This window comes from Scophthalmus maximus, chromosome 5 (genome assembly GCF_022379125.1).
Source record: "Scophthalmus maximus strain ysfricsl-2021 chromosome 5, ASM2237912v1, whole genome shotgun sequence".
Taxonomy (NCBI): Eukaryota; Metazoa; Chordata; class Actinopteri; order Pleuronectiformes; family Scophthalmidae; genus Scophthalmus; species Scophthalmus maximus.
This window is the reverse complement of record NC_061519.1, coordinates 22,369,431-22,383,188: the sequence shown is the minus strand read 5'-3', so window position 1 is coordinate 22,383,188 and position 13,758 is coordinate 22,369,431. Positions and strand designations below refer to the sequence as shown.

The window sequence follows — 13,758 nt, the reverse complement described above, 5'->3', positions numbered from 1 at the left end:
GCCCGTTCCAAACACCATGGCCATGTTCATCCATAACTGTGTTTTCATCGTATTCTCCACCAGGATTTAATGTTTTGATGCTTGAACTGCATCTGTAAAAACAAAACTTGTCTTAGATGCAAGTATCAGGGAGGTTTCTCCTCAGAAACACTTATTTTTCCCCCAAAAGCCCAAATATGCTGTAATACCAAAGTTAGCTGAGGTGTGTAACAGTTGAAAAGAAATAAACACCCACATCAAAAACTTCACTCCACTGACTTTAATTTTCATCCAACATTATGAGAATAGAAAACAGCTTAGTGGGAAAGACCTACTCCATGTACCGTGAGTTTTTATTTAGATCGAGAGCATAGTTTTTTTTGTAAAATTCAATATAATCTGGAAACGAGAACAAACGGGAAAGCAACATTAACAATCGCTGCAACCAAAAGTTGAGATTTGGGGTCAAACTTGTATCAGTTCAAGTCAAGCAGTCCATTTAAACATTAATCAATATAATAATAAGTACACCAACAGAGCTAATGCACACAAAAACTGGAGAAAAATCCAAAACCTATTTGACATGTACTGTAATCACTATACTTTAATGCCTCAATTATACCAATATACAGAAAAACACCTTTTCATCACTCCAATTTTAAAAGCATCACAGGGAGACGGGAAAAATGAGTGATACAAAATGTTCTGCATGTCTGGTTAAGACCACAAGAAGCACAGGTCTCGTGCCAGAGGGTAAAAATGTAACTAAAGATTATTCATAAACAAAGATGTCCCTTCTCTGCTACAGTTTTGGCTTCTAGAGGTCGGACTGGCCCAGGTTCACTTTGGAAGGGAGTGGCCCAGCCTCTTCCTCTGGCCCTTTGGAGGTGATGATCAGCAGGGAGGATGCTGGGTATGGCGTCAGTTTCTGTTCCTTAATGTAGTCCCTGTCACCATAGATGCTCAACTTCTGAAAGGCAAACGGGAAAGACAACATCAATCTTAAACGAAACTACATAAGGTTCATAAGGTACATTCAGAGAAAGGAAGGAGCACTGAAGTCCTGACATTTTCCAGAGGGGCTGTATGTGAGAGCGCAAATGTTGCTCTGGATAGTTCCCGGAAATTTTTCCTGCCAGCTACCTTATAATTAGTAAAAGTAAAATATCCGGCATGTCCGAGTGAGACCATGTTAGAATACACAGGAAAATCACTACTGGCGAGTAAACTGACTGTAAACAAAAACACTGCTTTACGCAGCGCAAGTATGCGCAAAGTACTGCCTCCAGCAGACGCCACAGAATGTTCCAGAAATGTTTCTATTGGTGTGAACGCGCCTGACTCTGACAAACTCCCACTGCAGACAGGACTGGTGTTGCAAACAATTAACTATAAAAATGCACAATCAACCTTGAGGAATACAAGACAAAACAAAAGTATTACACGTAGCAAACATTTACATGCCCAGATTGAGCGTGCATGTATGACTTACCTCGGCGGGTACATACTGGTCGACAGCGGTGGCCACAGTGGCACAGCAGATCCAGATCAGGACCAACACAGACAGGATCAGAGTTGTGCTCAGGATCCACCCTGGCAGCCACGGGTTCCTGAGAATGTAGTACAAATATTTGCCAGGACATTGAAAGCTGACACACCCGTGGCTAACAAAGCAAAATTGTTTTGCAAAAAACGGTTTGAACTGACAAACAAAAGGGTCGTCCGCTTGTGATCTGATCTCTCGAGACCATAATATTGGGTCTGAACAGGGCGCACGAACCGACCTTGAAAGACAGCTGAAGAGGTTGTATTCATCATCGTAGCTGCGATCCCCGGTCATGTCTCTGTCCCTCTCCTGGATTAAAGTGCGATGGTATTCTTTGTAAACTGGGCTGTTTAAAACAGGGACTAGAGAACAAGAAAAATAAAAGTTAGTTGTGATGCAAACACATACAATCGGTTTCCCTTGATGTATTAGAAAACTCAGGTGTTAAAAATATGGGTTTAATGTAGGCATTTTGAAGAATGTGTTATTCTAACAAAATTTCCATCAACAACAGGGAAAAGACTAAAACCAGCAATGTTTTAGTTTCTCAGTACTTTCTGTTGCATGACCAAACTCGGCCTCAAAGGCCATGTGTTCCTACTGAAGATGTTCCAGGATGTCATGCATATTATTTCATCTAATGAAAGGCTGGGTAATTTTTGAAAAAAAACACCAGGCGGGGTTTATTTGTAGAAAAAAATGATTCAAGGTGTACGTGGGCCTGCCAAAAATAAATAATCTACAGTGCCCACGTAATCATAATGAAGGATTCTGTCACTCCGCTCTTTTACACCAAGTTAGATCTGGTTCTAGAACCAGTTCCATTTAGAATTACAGGAACCTCGGTGCCATTTAGGGAACCCAACCCACATTTCCACTAGTCTTTAGTAGAACCAATGTAATCGAAGATGTATTATTAGTGGAGGGCGTTGTTGCACAATGCCCAGTGGAAATCGTTCCACCCTGTAGAAAGTGACATGCCCACTGATTACGTCATAGTTTACACTTGAAAACCTGCTCGATTTTTGGTTCGGGGGAATCAGAACCTGGGAAATCTTGGGAAACAGATTTCAATGTTCCAAACCAAATTATTTTTGGTCAAAAGCAGCTGACGAAAAGTGAGGTGCGAGAACCGGTACAGCATCTGTTCCTTGTTGGTGGAAAAGGGGCATAAATGCAACCAAAGCCGTTTTCAGACATGAACTCGTTATCCGGAGTGTGCTCAAGTTCAGGAAAAGCAGCTTATGTGGCATTTATGTATTTTCTTGTAAAGCAATGAAAGTCTACACAGAACAGCTTCCACCTATACAGATAATAGTTGTAAGAATACATTCAGTGTTTGACTTTTGTTTATTCATAAGATTCCCTGAAAATAAGAAAGGGGGAGAAGACCATTAGCTTAAGCATAAGAGGAAAACAAGAAAATTGAAGGGATGGCTTACAGCTATTCTCTGGCTCCTCTTTAACGTCTTTGTCCAGTTCAAACTGGGAGAAAAACTTGACCTGTGGCTCGGTCTGTTAACAACAGAAAAAAAACAGGACTGGTTTGCAGTAGTTGTCTTCATCACAAGTGCACTCGTCACGGGATGAGAGACTTGTGCATACAGGATATATAGTGTGTTTGCCATACAGGATAGAATCCCCGCTCAGTTTCACACCTGGAAAATGACAACTTTGCCATCGTCGGCCTGGAGGTAGAAGGTCCACGTGGAGGTGATGAAGCTGTGGGCCTGACTCATCACGTCGTCCCAAAATCCCCTCGCCAGAATCAGGGGGTACAGCATGTGGATCCGCGGCATCATGGCCTCCAACTGGGGAGGGGGGAATAAAAAGACACCGTGAGAGCACTGTTGCTGTTCATGTTTTATTGGAAGAGCCATACACACTTACTGAGTGGCCATTACCTGCTCATTCCGTCGCTCTGCGAACGGAAGCTGGTTCTGACAGCCCAGTTTGCATGCGTACTGCTCATCGGCCTGTGTGTAGGCTTCTCGGCAGGCTGCGGAGGTGGAGACGGTGAGAGGCAACACATGGTCAAACAGGATTATAGTCAAGACAAGGAGGAATGAGCGAGTCTGCTTATTATGGACTTATGGGTGTGTTGCCATTGGTGCTGATTATATATGCATCACAGTGTTTACAGTGGGGCGATCACACATAAACAGAGACGGGGAGAGAAATGGGTCAAACGCCTCAGTGCATTCGCTCACTCACTGGATTCACACTCGGCCTTGGTCTGGTTCAGGTCGTCGCCGTCACGAACGAACTGACAAATGGAGAACAGGCGGCAGCCTCGCTGACAGGCGTACAGTTCCTCCTCCTGCAACACACACACACACACAGGGGCGAGTTCTATTACACTCGGATAAACAACATCCGCGTTGAGATGACGCACTTCACAACTTTGCGCGTTGAGCTAAACGCGACCGCACGTCGCGTAGAAACTACGTCAATTTAAAAAAACAAACAAACAAACAACAAACCACAGGGCGAGTTCAATTACACTCGGATAAACGGCAACACCCGCGTTGAGATGACGCACTTCGCAACTTTGCGCGTTGAGCTAAACGCGACCGCACGTCGCGTAGAAACTACGTCAAATTTTAAAAAAACCCACACACACACGGTTCTGAGTTTGAGAGGCCTCCGCTAACTTCACCGAACGCGAGTTAGCTGCGACGCTAGCGACACGACGGGCTACTCACCCGCGGATAAGTGTGCAAGCTGTAGGTCATTTCGCACGACTTGTGGCACGAGGCGGTGCTGCCCAGGACGCTGTCGAACACGTCCGCGGAGGCCAGGGAGCGCGACAGCTGGGCGAGGAGCGCCAGCGCGCACACAAAGGAGAAGAAGCTCCCCATTCCGCCCGCTGCGAAGAATCCAAACAAACAAATCACGCGTCGCTTCCGCCTGGTCTTTAATCTGATCGTTCTCTCGCGAGACTTGACGCTCGCGTGTGTTTTTGCTGCGTTCGAGTGCTCCTCGTAAATTCCTGAATTTCACACACACGGTCTGATATCACATTCAAAATCAGTGGGTAATAACTACAAACAGTGATAATACCATATTCATTTTTTCTGATTAAGCTTTGTTGTTTTAATGAATTTCAGCAGGTAAATTTCCTGTGGAAATAAGTTATGCTAGGTTTTATGGTCAGTTTGCAATCCTTACAAGACTTTGTTTGTGTATCTATGGTTTATTTTAATTTTATTATATTTTATTGATGTTGTTTTCTTTCTCTTATTTTGACCTGGTTCTGTTTATATTTGTACAATATTTTCAAATTAAATCAAGCTGCACATTGATGTCCTCCGCAGCAGCAGCAGGATGCAGAATATGAGTTTGACAATATTTATTCACATGCTTAGCAAAACACAGACAATAACACTATGTTATAGTTTAATCCAAAACAGTTTAATTCTTAGTCATGATGACATAAATCATTTGCAATCCCAGGAGCTGACCTATACACTCTATGGTGGTAACACATTTTCCTGCACTTTCCTGCTAAATAAACATGTGAAGTAGGATTTCACTCAATAAGAACTTCTTTTTTTATGCACTTGAGTAAGTGGGAGTTGTTCAGTTAAATTCAGAAAAAGTTGGTGAGCCTGCAAACAAGACAAAACGTGTTTGGGACATGGGTAAGATTATAAAATATGGATTCGGGATTGATGACAGCGGCACAAGTTAAGGAAAGCACCTTAAAATGGAGACAGTCTTTTGAGATTTTTATTTTCCTTTATTTCAAAGTTTATCATTCATGTTGTTTTAATGTATTTATTCAACTTAAAATGTTTTATGTTTTTTCTCTATTTGCACGTCTACAGCCTCGTGTTGAGGCGAGTCAACAGTGCGTGCCGTTATTCCCACAGTCCTCAAAGGCACCATTAGCCTCTACTATTTACCACAGCCTCTGAGCTGCAGCAGCTTCAGCAAACAGAACATTCGTCACAGTCGTTGTTTGAAAAGTGACTGGTAATGTGGAGGAGTGTGGACGGATGATGAATTCATCCAAGCTAACAAAGTATCGAATTTCAAATGACAGAGTTAGCTCGGTGACGCTAACCAAGTAGCTGCTAACAGCTGTTAGCTCCTAGCAGCTAACCAGGTAGCTGCTAACAGCTGTTAGCTCCTAACTAGCCTGTAGCCTGAACTTCAGTTTAGCAGCCGACTTAATTTAATAGAACCAAACTCAGCCGTCGCGGTTGGCGTTGGCGCTTGTTGGTCAAACAAACCAAACAACCCACTTGGCTGCAGAACATGGACAAGTTCGTGATTCGGCTTCCTAAAGGGGAGAAACCGGCGAAATCGAAGAGCAACGAAAGGGTTTACAGACAAACAACGATTGAATCTTTACGGGTGAGCTGATTCATGACGTCACTGTATACACGACAGGTTCAGTCACTCATCATCATCATCATCATCATCATCGTCGCTCGATGTGTTTCTTCACAGAGGGTGGTCGTGATCGAGGACATCCTGCGCTGTAAGTCCATGTTGGAGCTGCCCGGACAGAGCAGGGACAACCTGCTGAGCGCCCTGACCGAGCTGAGCAAGAAGATCCCATCCAGGGAGGTGCTCAGGTCCACGAAGATAGGTGGGCTGCACATCCTTGTGATGAAATTACACTTTTATTTCTGGCTTCTCGTGTAATTTAGTACAGTTTGTCTCTGTGCTACACTTATCTTTACGCATAAATGTCTGACACGTTGCGTTTGTTGATGTGAAAAGCACACAGCAAATATGTGTTGTGAGGCCTGTCACGATAACTACTTTTTGTTGCACGATATATATCGTCCCAGAAATGATTTCGATCAACAATATTGTCGTCATTTTGGACACTGGAGCATGTGAGCTTGCTTGTTGCGTATGCAAGTCCTACACGATTTGTGTCGCTGCTAAAAGAGAAATGTTATCCAAAGTTTACACTTGTGTTTAGGCCTCAGACAAAACAAGCAATTTGAAGACGCGGTGCCTTGTAGAAAAATACTAAGAAATCCATATTTTCTGACATTTTATAGACCAAACCAGTAATTGATTAATCATACTCATTAAGAGAACAGATGAGAGGACAGAAGCAGCGAGTCTTTGCTGGACTGTTGTCGACATTCATCCTTATGTCATCAAACATGCGTGTAAACGCAATGCCTGTTATAAATGATTGAGTTCATATTCATTTATCGGACAATAAGTCCATAACGTAATTATCATGACAGGCCTATGTGTTGTATTTTGAAATTGCGTTTGTTGAGGCTGTTGCACGCACTCTTGCACAACACAGTCAATTTATACTAGAGATGTTCCGACACCATTTCCCCCTGTCCGATACTGAGTATGATACCTGTTAAACAACACAAATAAAGAAAATCCAATAAACCCCAATAACTTCCGTTAAAAAGCCATTAAAGTGAAGCCACGGCTTATCGAAATAGAAGACTGTAAAAGTTTAAAACAGCACAGTAACAGTATAAAACAGTGCAACAGCATCTTCTACTAAACAAAATGAATCTAGGAATAAATTACAATGTGAACTGTTAACGTGCTGACACAGTGTGCCTTTGGTCTATCTTTCACAGTAACAGTATAAAACCTCCATCCTTTTTTACTTATGGGACTTTACAGTCTGTGTGGTTTAATCTGTCTCTTCCTAAGGTCACACTGTGAACAAAATGCGAAAGGATCCGGACCCCGAGGTGAGTTCAATGGCAGCAAAGGTTTACACCGACTGGAGGACGTTCGTCGAGGAGAATTCCAATAAGCCGTCTATTGAGGTGCGCTCCGACAAGCAATCTGAAGGACTCCGGAGCAACGCCAGACGACTGATGTCTGAGGCCCTGGAGGTCAAGGTGAGGAAGGCCGGCTTAGTGAAGTGCAGCGTAATGACAAAAGCATTTTGTGTTCATCGGCTTCTCTCTCTTCAACTCCTAATTTGCAATTTGCACTCTGTTGCTTGTGAAATTTGGAGAGTATAAATTCACGGGGAACCTACAAGGTACGGTTATATGTATGAAATCCAGCTTGAGCCATATTTTGTGTTTTTACTGTTTTGTAACGTCACATTAATTACAACTTCTCGCAGTTTAATGTTTCTTCTCTTATAAGAAAACGCTCTCTGCTGTTGATGTTTTTAGACTTTTACCAAATGAAATAAGATGCACTGAAAATGTGTCAACGAACACTTCTGTATTCATCACTATTCAACATTTTTAGATTTGTGTTTCATGATTAAAATATTATGCTGCAAGTCGAGTTGACTCGACGTCTTTTTAAAACGTGTGCCTGATTTGTTTGAAAACCTGTTTAGTTTGCAGCTATTTGGTCAGATTCACTCATAAACGTGAATATGAATTTTCGGTAACGTGTGTGTGCTTTTTCTTCTTTACATCTCTGTCTCTACAGGAGGATTCTGGTCTCGTAGACGTCATTGAGAGAGAAGTGTTCCACCAGAGCTCGCGGCTGGTGAGCGGTTCGTACAGACGGACTGTTCGAGCGCTGGTTTTCGCCTTCAAACACAACCCTGAGATCAGAGGTCAAGTGAAGGACAACTCAATGTCAGCCGACCAGGTGGTTTCTAAATACAAGAAATAGCACGTTGAAGCGATTTCTGGTTAAAGGTTTTTCAACACATTTAGTTTTTAAAATTTTTATTTTTCTGTAAAGGAAATACAAAAAACTTTAACATTTTGTGGCACATCAGTAGCCTGTTTGTTTTTTTCTGTGCGTAAGTCATTAAGGAGAACACACAATGTGTGGTGATGATAGTGATAATAATTCTGTTCTTCTTTTTTTTTTGCCGTAATCATGTATGAATTTTTGTTGTTGTTGATGGATGCTTTGTTTTTATACTATTGAACATTTTATACAAAATACAATGTGAAATATGATAACCTCCGCATTGGTAGTCCCATCTTTGCTGGCGAATACTACATGTGCAGTATATATCACTACAGCAACACCAGCCAAACAATAGCTATCACCATGAGAATAACAGCCAGGACGCAGATGCTGATGAAGACGATATCGCTCAGATCGTGAGGCCCGGTGTCCTCCTTTCCGGCTTTGCCGCCGCCACTGTCGTTGTCCGTTTGTTGCTTGGCCTGCTCCTCGAGACGACGCTCCTCTGCAGAGATGATGGACACGTACGCGATCTTCCGCAGGGCATCGCACTGCAGCTTGTACTCCTGCACATTCTGCTGCTTCCCGTCAGAGAAATCGATGTAGAGTTTGTTCACCATCATGGTGATGTTCCGATGTTTCTGCGCGAGGGATCAATACTTACAGTGTTAGCAGAAGCGAGGCGCGCATCTCTTGACACAAACCATTACGTTTAGCAGCTGATGAAGGGGCGGATGGCTGCTTATTATGGCTGCAACAGAATGAGAGGCACGAGGGCTGCGTCTAGTCACCTGGCTCGCAGTACCACAGTTGACAAACTGGGTCTGTATCTTATACGAGGTGGCCGTTAACTGGGACGCGCAGGTCGGGTCGCCCAGGTAGATCCGCTCACGGTCCAGCTGAGGCAAGGACTGCTGGGGTATCAAAATGGTGAATTCTGATCTTGTACAGCTAACGTTTACAGGTACCACTTGGGATTGAAGGGGAGAAAAGACAGTTCACTTTTGTAAGAGCGACATACTGTGAGGAATGATATAGGACAGAACAGTTTGTAGGGCTGCAACCGACGATTATTTTCTCGATAAATCGATTAGTTGTTTGGTCCATAAAATGGTGAAAATGATGATTATGTTTCTCAAAAAACCCCAAGATGATGTTTTGTTTTCTTTACAAACCACAGATATTCAGTTTACTGTCTCAGGGGAGCAAATAAGCCAGAAAATATTCAGATTTAAGAAGCTGAAATCAGATAATTAACCCCTTTTTTCACCCATAAAATGATTTAAGGCGATTATCAAATTAGTTGTCATTTACTAACCGATTGATCGATTAGTTCTAGTAGTTTGTAGAGATGAACATTTCACAAACGTATGCCGTAGGAATTGCACAGTGTAAATGAAATGATTCATTTCGGAAAATGAATCGGACTGAACACTTACCTCCCAGATAGGACGCGGTGAACCCTCTGTGAGCTTCGTTCCGGTCCGTGCTGAGAACCACCAGCAGCGTGTTGCGCGTGGAGACGAGGGAGGGCGGCTGCTCTCGGCCACACCAGCGTCCCAGCAGCGCGTCCGTCTGACTGTCCCCGTCATAAACCGCCACGGAGTCGTAGTCGCACTCGTCGGACAGGCCGTTGCGGCCCTCCAGGTCCATCAGAGGGAAGAAGAGCTTGATGCGATAGCCGGCCGCGAGCGTGATGCTCCAGTGGCAGTTGATGTTGTTCGGGTAGATGCCGGGGAAATGGGGGCTGCTGAAGTTGCCGCCCACAGCCGACAGGACTCTCTGGCATTCCCCTGTAGAAAGTGCACTTGATCAGACAAGTAAGCCAACTCTACTGTATTTGTTTGAACAGTTTGCCGCCATCCAATTCGTTCATCTTAGCACACAGACTGCAAACGGAGTGTTCAATTTTTATTTCATCAGATGACATGATTTTATTTATGTGTCATGGTCTGGGTTTCATGTACCTGGTTCCAAACTCTTGCCACGAACATCAGCCTAATCTCAATTCCCCCCAAACTCTTTACTGTTTTACTAATCTATACCTCTTTATTGTGAGTGCTTCATTGGACGTAATTGTAAATGGTCTCTTCTAAATGGGTGGATGAATAGCACACATTGGCGTGAAGAGTTTTTCCTTTTGGAAAACAACAAATTTAACCTCCGCACCTGAGTAATAGTAAGCCTTGAACCCTCGGCCCCCGATGTTGAAGTCCGACTTGAAGACGACCAGGAGCTGGTTGGAGGTGGTGACTGCGTTGGGAGGTCTATCTGCCCCGCAGTATTTGCCCAGGTGGCGATGGGCGACCGTCGGGCCGTCGAAGAGGGCGACAAAGTCGAAGTTGCACCCTTCGTTGTTTTCGAGCTGGAAGTCCAAGAAGACCAAGGTGACCACGCTGGTGTTGGACACGTGGATGGCCCACGAGCAGTCGGCGTTGTTGCTGTACTCCTGAGGGTAGCCGGGACTGGAGATCACACCTGACAGGCCGGTGAGGACTCCACCACACACGTCTGGGGAGGGATGGAAGGCAAACTTGCATTTTTCTTTTTTGCAAAGGGGCAACATGACGTTAATGGCTACAAGAACTGCTAGAGAGGGTTGTAAAGAGGACGGTACCTGTAAAACTGAAAGAGTTTGGTTTGCGAGGTATAATGGACAACAACATGCATTGACATGTAACATTAGAAGTACACTGGCCGCTCCGTTTACTGTTTCTACAGAATATAGTCTGACCATGGTCACAGTGCAGTCACACATTGATCTGTCACTATTTCAGCCATGCTAATTGCTTGGCAATGTTGGTTTGTCCACCATTTAGGACAAAATCTCAACTATTACTACTATTAAATGGATAACCATGAAATTTGGCCCCAGCGGATGAACCCTTAGCGACTCGTGACCGACTGACTTTTCCTGCAGTACCAGCGTGACATTGTAATTTGTGGTTCTAAGTGAATATCTTAACAACTGTTGGACCGATTGCCATGAAACCTAGTATATATATATTCACGTCCCCTAGAGGATGAATTGTAATGATTTCGGTGATCCCCTGCAATTAACTTTGAGCCCCTGACATTTCATTTGGTGCCACCATCAGGTCAAACTTTATTTCATTTCCATTACTTTATTTAATGACCACATTTCTGCAAAACTAATGCCATCCGCCTCAACTGTAGGCCTATACTGGGTGTTCAGCACTAATTTGCACATGCTCAAATGCTAACACAATACATCTAGAAGAAAATGGTAGGCTTTATACTAGCTAAACACCAGCATGTTAGTGTTATCATTGTAAGCGTGATGATACTGTGAGTTATATCTAATTACCGCCTCACAGAGCTTCCAGTGTGGCTCTATATTCTTTATCCGTCTTTGTTGAGACCTCTATTGAGTTTTGTCCCCTGGTCAGAAAAAGCCGTGTCAAGTTTTGGGCCGTTAGCCAACCGATCGCTGTCACGTTGCACCAAACGCGGTGACAAGTTACCTTTTCTGTAGCCGACGCTGAAGCCCCTGTAGGCCACATGCCGGTCCGAGTGGAAGATGATGGACATGACGTTCCAGGAGGAGGTGAACTGAGGTGGGGAGATGTCGCCGCAAAACGTCCCAAGGAGGTTCCCCGCGTCCTCAGATATGCCGTTGTAGATCTTGATGTAGTCGTAAGCGCAGTTGGCATGGTACTCCAGCTCAAAGTAGTGAAAGGTGAGCAGGACGGAGGAGCCCTCCGCCACCACAATGAGCCAGGAACAGTCCGTGTTGTAGGGGTACAGGCCCGGGTAGTTTGGACTGGAGATATTGCCAGACGGAGCAGCCAGGACTCCTCCACATTTGACACCTTAGAATAATTAGAGTGTAGATTTAAAATAAAGGTTATTGCACTTTCCTATCTCACTTATCCGACTGGTTTCTAGCAAACTTATACAACCTCTGAACGTGTACGCTGACATTGACCAATTCAGGTCCAACATTCTCCGCGCGTAAGACAAAGCACGCGCATCAACTTCAGGCTTTGCACCATCAAGATAACAAATGGACACTCACCTTTTGTGGAATCAGCCCGGTCAACGACCAGCAGTAAGTGAATCAGTAGAGCCACCTTGAGTATCATGTTGTTATAGTTGATTCAGCCTTTTGTCACGCCTCAGCCACAGTACCAGCAGAGGCAAAACAAACGGCGGCGTCAGAGCGTGCAGCCTCGTGCAGGCAGACATTAGCAGTGGTGCCTCCAGAGGTAGCAGAGGACTTTGAAAAATTCATTCCCAGCCGGAATGAGGAACCTGACACCCTCACCTAGGCCGCGCTTTGCCCCCTGCGCTAAATTTTAATGACTGATATTCAATGAGCACGAGTGGCTTGTCAGGACACTGTTTGGAGAGATGCTATGCATTTTTAAAGACGGCCACACACACACACACACGCACACGCACACGCACACGCACACACACACCGTGAACACCAGCTGTGAGTGGAGGTGATAAAAGAGGCGGCGGCGAGGGGACGGTCACATTTTGTCGCTTATATAAATGACTTCATTACAGCAACATGATGGAGAGAAGATCCCAGAGCTGCTGGTGTTGTGGAGTAAGGGGGCAGAGCTTGTGCACAGTGTAGAAAGCAGCAAAGCACGACATCAACAATCGATGAGGAAACGCGCGGGCGTGTCCACATTTGTCTAGACCAAGAATAATAAAAATGATAACTATCTCACTTTATGGTACCATCAAACGCTTTGTTGCTCGGCTGCTAGTCCAGGACTTTTGCACAGTCAGCGAATCTTAGGAGCACATTATGTTATTGAGTGTAAAGGTTCATTCTGGACCATGGAAATTGTTGTTTGACAAAACTCACATACGAGACCATCTGGTTGAAATCTCCAAATATTAATAACGTCCTTGTTGACAAAAGATTTGCAGATGTCGATGTTATCCTCAAATATTATGTCGTAAAGAATGTGAATACAACAATTGGACAATAATCCATTGAAAGTAGCAATCTTGCATTTAAATGTTACTCAACATTTTAAGCTTTTGCACCTTCTTTTATGTGAAGTCAAAAAATAAAAGTACAAACAGTAAAGACCTACAGCTCGACATATAGTGGAAGAAAACCATAGAAGAAAACGTACATCCGACATGATCACAGGCTTAAAACCCATGGCAGTTTCTAACGCTGTTTGTGAACACATTTATTTAAATGAATTAGCTACAATAAAAACCCTTTCTGTTAAATTCCCAACTGCAGATGTCTAATAAATGAAGTGCATCAAAAAAGTGGAGCTCCGTGGTATAAAGTTGAGTTCATGAGTAAAGTCTCATATGCTCAGGACATCTTGTACCAATACTGTGTTATTCAGCCATGTTTTATTTGAATTCCATCTTTGTTCTTTTAATTCATCTAATTTGAACATTTATTCCTTATTCCTTATTTGCAAGATATTTTCTAATGTTTACTCCCCAGTTTCTGTTTCTGAGAGGAATAATGCAATTACTCACAGACAGAGGTTTTTTTTTGGTTTGCCAAATGCCATCACATCCCAATAGTGCAGACACATGAAGACAGCAGTAATCCCGGCTGGATCGAGTGTATAACGAACAGGAAGATGAAGTACTCTTACTAA

General features: G+C 43.7%; 3 protein-coding genes across 3 annotated transcripts; 1 reads left to right on the top strand and 2 right to left on the bottom strand.

Moving 5' to 3' along the window:
• Positions 1-244: 244 nt before the first annotated feature.
• Positions 245-4,436, bottom strand: tmem59 (transmembrane protein 59). Its single transcript, XM_035633792.2, has 8 exons — positions 4,231-4,436; positions 3,740-3,845; positions 3,430-3,524; positions 3,184-3,336; positions 2,968-3,040; positions 1,764-1,887; positions 1,472-1,589; positions 245-949 (listed from the first exon to the last, which is right to left on the bottom strand). The coding sequence occupies exons 1-8, from the start codon at positions 4,384-4,386 to the stop codon at positions 797-799; spliced, it is 978 nt and encodes a 325-aa protein (XP_035489685.2). The 5' UTR covers positions 4,387-4,436; the 3' UTR covers positions 245-796.
• Positions 4,437-5,274: 838 nt separating this feature from the next.
• On the top strand, positions 5,275-8,415 carry tceanc2 (transcription elongation factor A (SII) N-terminal and central domain containing 2). Its single transcript, XM_035633795.2, has 4 exons — positions 5,275-5,887; positions 5,984-6,125; positions 7,181-7,374; positions 7,928-8,415. Exons 1-4 carry the CDS (start codon positions 5,789-5,791, stop codon positions 8,114-8,116), a joined length of 624 nt encoding a protein of 207 aa, XP_035489688.1. The 5' UTR covers positions 5,275-5,788; the 3' UTR covers positions 8,117-8,415.
• On the bottom strand, positions 8,413-12,582 carry cdcp2 (CUB domain containing protein 2). Its single transcript, XM_035633789.2, has 6 exons — positions 12,183-12,582; positions 11,629-11,976; positions 10,313-10,654; positions 9,583-9,936; positions 8,935-9,113; positions 8,413-8,784 (listed from the first exon to the last, which is right to left on the bottom strand). Exons 1-6 carry the CDS (start codon positions 12,247-12,249, stop codon positions 8,473-8,475), a joined length of 1,602 nt encoding a protein of 533 aa, XP_035489682.1. The 5' UTR covers positions 12,250-12,582; the 3' UTR covers positions 8,413-8,472.
• Between the last annotated feature and the right edge of the window lie 1,176 nt (positions 12,583-13,758).

Excerpts from the sequence above, each read along its gene's own strand:
- cdcp2 (XM_035633789.2), bottom strand. The coding sequence starts at position 12,249 with ATGATACTCAAGGTGGCTCTACTGATTCACTTACTGCTGGTCGTTGAC. Across the intron at positions 11,977-12,182 it reads CCGGGCTGATTCCACAAAAG|GTGTCAAATGTGGAGGAGTC; the intron begins GTGAGTGTCCAT and ends AATTATTCTAAG. Across the intron at positions 9,937-10,312 it reads CAAGGCTTACTATTACTCAG|GGGAATGCCAGAGAGTCCTG; the intron begins GTGCGGAGGTTA and ends CACTTTCTACAG.
- tmem59 (XM_035633792.2), bottom strand. The coding sequence starts at position 4,386 with ATGGGGAGCTTCTTCTCCTTTGTGTGCGCGCTGGCGCTCCTCGCCCAG. Across the intron at positions 3,337-3,429 it reads CAGAGCGACGGAATGAGCAG|TTGGAGGCCATGATGCCGCG; the intron begins GTAATGGCCACT and ends CCCCCTCCCCAG. Across the intron at positions 950-1,471 it reads ACCAGTATGTACCCGCCGAG|AAGTTGAGCATCTATGGTGA; the intron begins GTAAGTCATACA and ends TTTGCCTTTCAG.
- tceanc2 (XM_035633795.2), top strand. The coding sequence starts at position 5,789 with ATGGACAAGTTCGTGATTCGGCTTCCTAAAGGGGAGAAACCGGCGAAA. Across the intron at positions 5,888-5,983 it reads CAACGATTGAATCTTTACGG|AGGGTGGTCGTGATCGAGGA; the intron begins GTGAGCTGATTC and ends GTTTCTTCACAG. Across the intron at positions 6,126-7,180 it reads GCTCAGGTCCACGAAGATAG|GTCACACTGTGAACAAAATG; the intron begins GTGGGCTGCACA and ends TCTCTTCCTAAG.